This window comes from Papaver somniferum, chromosome 7 (genome assembly GCF_003573695.1).
Source record: "Papaver somniferum cultivar HN1 chromosome 7, ASM357369v1, whole genome shotgun sequence".
NCBI classification, from domain to species: domain Eukaryota; kingdom Viridiplantae; phylum Streptophyta; class Magnoliopsida; order Ranunculales; family Papaveraceae; genus Papaver; species Papaver somniferum.
The window spans coordinates 20,866,920-20,869,404 of NC_039364.1; the positions used below are offsets into that span (position 1 = coordinate 20,866,920).

At 34.5% G+C, this 2,485-nt stretch overlaps 1 protein-coding gene across 1 annotated transcript; it reads left to right on the plus strand.

Annotated features, from left to right (window-relative positions):
* Positions 1-532: 532 nt before the first annotated feature.
* LOC113294311 lies at positions 533-1,249 on the plus strand. The gene has a single exon (XM_026542705.1). It carries the CDS (start codon positions 533-535, stop codon positions 1,247-1,249), a length of 717 nt encoding a protein of 238 aa, XP_026398490.1.
* Positions 1,250-2,485: the final 1,236 nt, after the last annotated feature.

The following is a 2,485-nucleotide window of genomic DNA, read 5'->3' on the forward strand; positions in this document are numbered from 1 at the left end:
CTTGGAAAGGTACTCTTCTCTGTTCTTTATTCCCTAGTAACATTACTAATAAAATTAAGAAAATACATCTCTTTAGAGACTCTTCTCATACCCTTAGGAAAGACCAATTAAGATGGACTCTAACTAAATCAAGAGAATTTACAGTTAAGTCAATGTATGAAAAGCTAAACGAAAACGGTGTGGATATTACTAATCTATATCTTCCCGAATCCTTCTGGAAATCTCTTTGGAGTCTTAATGTCTCTGAGAGAATAAAAATATTTCTTTGGAAATGCTTACAGGATGCCCTGCCCACTAATTCTAAACTTTATGGTAAAGTTAAAGATATTTCTCTTCTTTGTACTATGTGTAATAATGATATTGAAACCACTGAACATATTCTCTTTCACTGTCACTATGCTACTTCTATTTGGAATTCTTCCCCTAATCCTGTTTCTTTGAACTTAGATCAGTCTAACACAACTTTGGATCTTTGTAAAACTTGGTTGAAAACCCTAGGAAAGATATCCCCTTGGAAACTTTACTCACAAAAATGTGGTTCATTTGGAAGGAGAGATGTGATAGAATCTTTGAAGCTAAAAGTAAAGACAACTCTGTTTTAAACTTAGAAATACTTAGACATTTTGAGTTTTGGTCCACAAAAAAAGGCAAGTCCTTGAGACCCGCACAGAAAAAGAAAACCAACTTTAAATGGAAAGCACCTAGTATGGGAAGCCTAAAATTTAATGTTGATGCTACTTGGATTTCTGAATCTTTCTCTTCTACTTATGCTTTTATTATGAGAAATGAATCAGGAGACTGTGAAAGAGGGAAGGCAGGACTTGCAGCAGGTCTCAACCCACAAGAAGCAGAAGCTATAGGAGTATGGCAAACAACAGTTTGGGCCAACAAGAAGCAGATAAAGAACTTCAGTATTGAGGGTGATTTTGAAAGTCTTTTTAACTACATTAATGGTCAGAATGCAGACGTTTCTTGGAGAGCTAAAGCTTATATGCAAGAAGCTCACAGACTAGCTAATCTTTGCAACAACTTTTTGGGTTTTGTCTTTGTGCCTAGATCAGGAAATCAAGTGGCTGATAGTATAGCCAAATTTGCTAAAAATATAACAAACTCTTTTGAATGGGAAATGATCCCACCTATTTGTAGTAAAAAACAACTCTTAGTAGATAAATCTAATATTGGGAGTCCCATAAACCTCATATTAGATGGCTCTACTTCTTCTGTAACCATGACTCTTTCAGAGTCCTAATCTTTCAATGCAATGCCTTATTTACAGAAAAAAAACTCTCTCAGAGTTTGTTCATTTTGAAGTTTATTTTTCTGTTATTTTATTAATATTTATCTCACTTTATCCTATTTGATCTCACTTTTATCCTATTTTATCTCACCAACATATTATATTTTATATTTTAACTTTATCCTACAAAGCATTTTATATTAAAAATAATTACTAGTGGGGACCCTAGAAAATCAAATCTGTTCATTTTGCCCTGCTTTATCATAATGGAGAAACCTGTTTGAGGATCCACGTGGCTCAACAAAAATTTGAGTTTGAAAATAAGCATAGGAAGTGCTCTTAATACTTACAAAATTACCTTACTTCAATGTTTTTTTTCCTCCTGGACTTTGCCTACATGAAAGGCTGCTGCATGTGCTCATCATTACTGGTTTATTAAGAATAATAGTCAACTGTAAAGTCTTGGTCAGTACGACTCTTATTAGTCTAGGTCAATATTAGTCAAGGTCAATGTCTTGTATTATTTTTGATATATGTGTTGAATATTAACTGTCTGAAATATTTATGTCTTTATCTTGAACAATTATTGTAATAATAATAAAACTTTTCTTCTCTATTTTCTTGCTCTGATATTTCACATGTTTCAAATTTATGCTACAAATTAACATTGATTCTATAACTATAGGTTCATGCTTGCGAAAATCCCATTTGCATATATTGGAAATGACGAATATGGTGATCCTCACTTATAATTTCACCCATTCGTTTCAACTTCCGTAACCCCTAATACATAATGCGCCCACCTATCCATTTTACACCCATGATCTATTATCATGTTATTCACTTACAAATTCATTCCAAATTCAATTCCATGCATGTAACGCATTCTCCTCAGCTTCCATCACCATCTCTCTACACAGTTCCCTCTCTATCTCAAGAACTCTATCTATGTGGGTAACTACATACGCATACCATGGCTGCATCTTATTTAACTTCTTCAAAGTTGCTGCTATTCATCACAATGTTCACTGCAATAACTTTCAGCACAATGGATTCCAACACAATCGGTGCCACTGGTGTACTAACAAGACCTTTGTGGATGTTCAGGTTGCAACGCCCATATCTTTAGCTGCTCGATTACAATCAGATGGGTCATATTCTGGATGTTGGGATTCGCTGACGGAGCTTCAAGCATGTACTGGTGAGGTTATACTATTCTTCCTCAATGGTGAAACACATTCAGGTCGG

Coding starts and splice junctions, on each gene's coding strand:
- LOC113294311 (XM_026542705.1), top strand. CDS start 533: ATGTGGTTCATTTGGAAGGAGAGATGTGATAGAATCTTTGAAGCTAAA.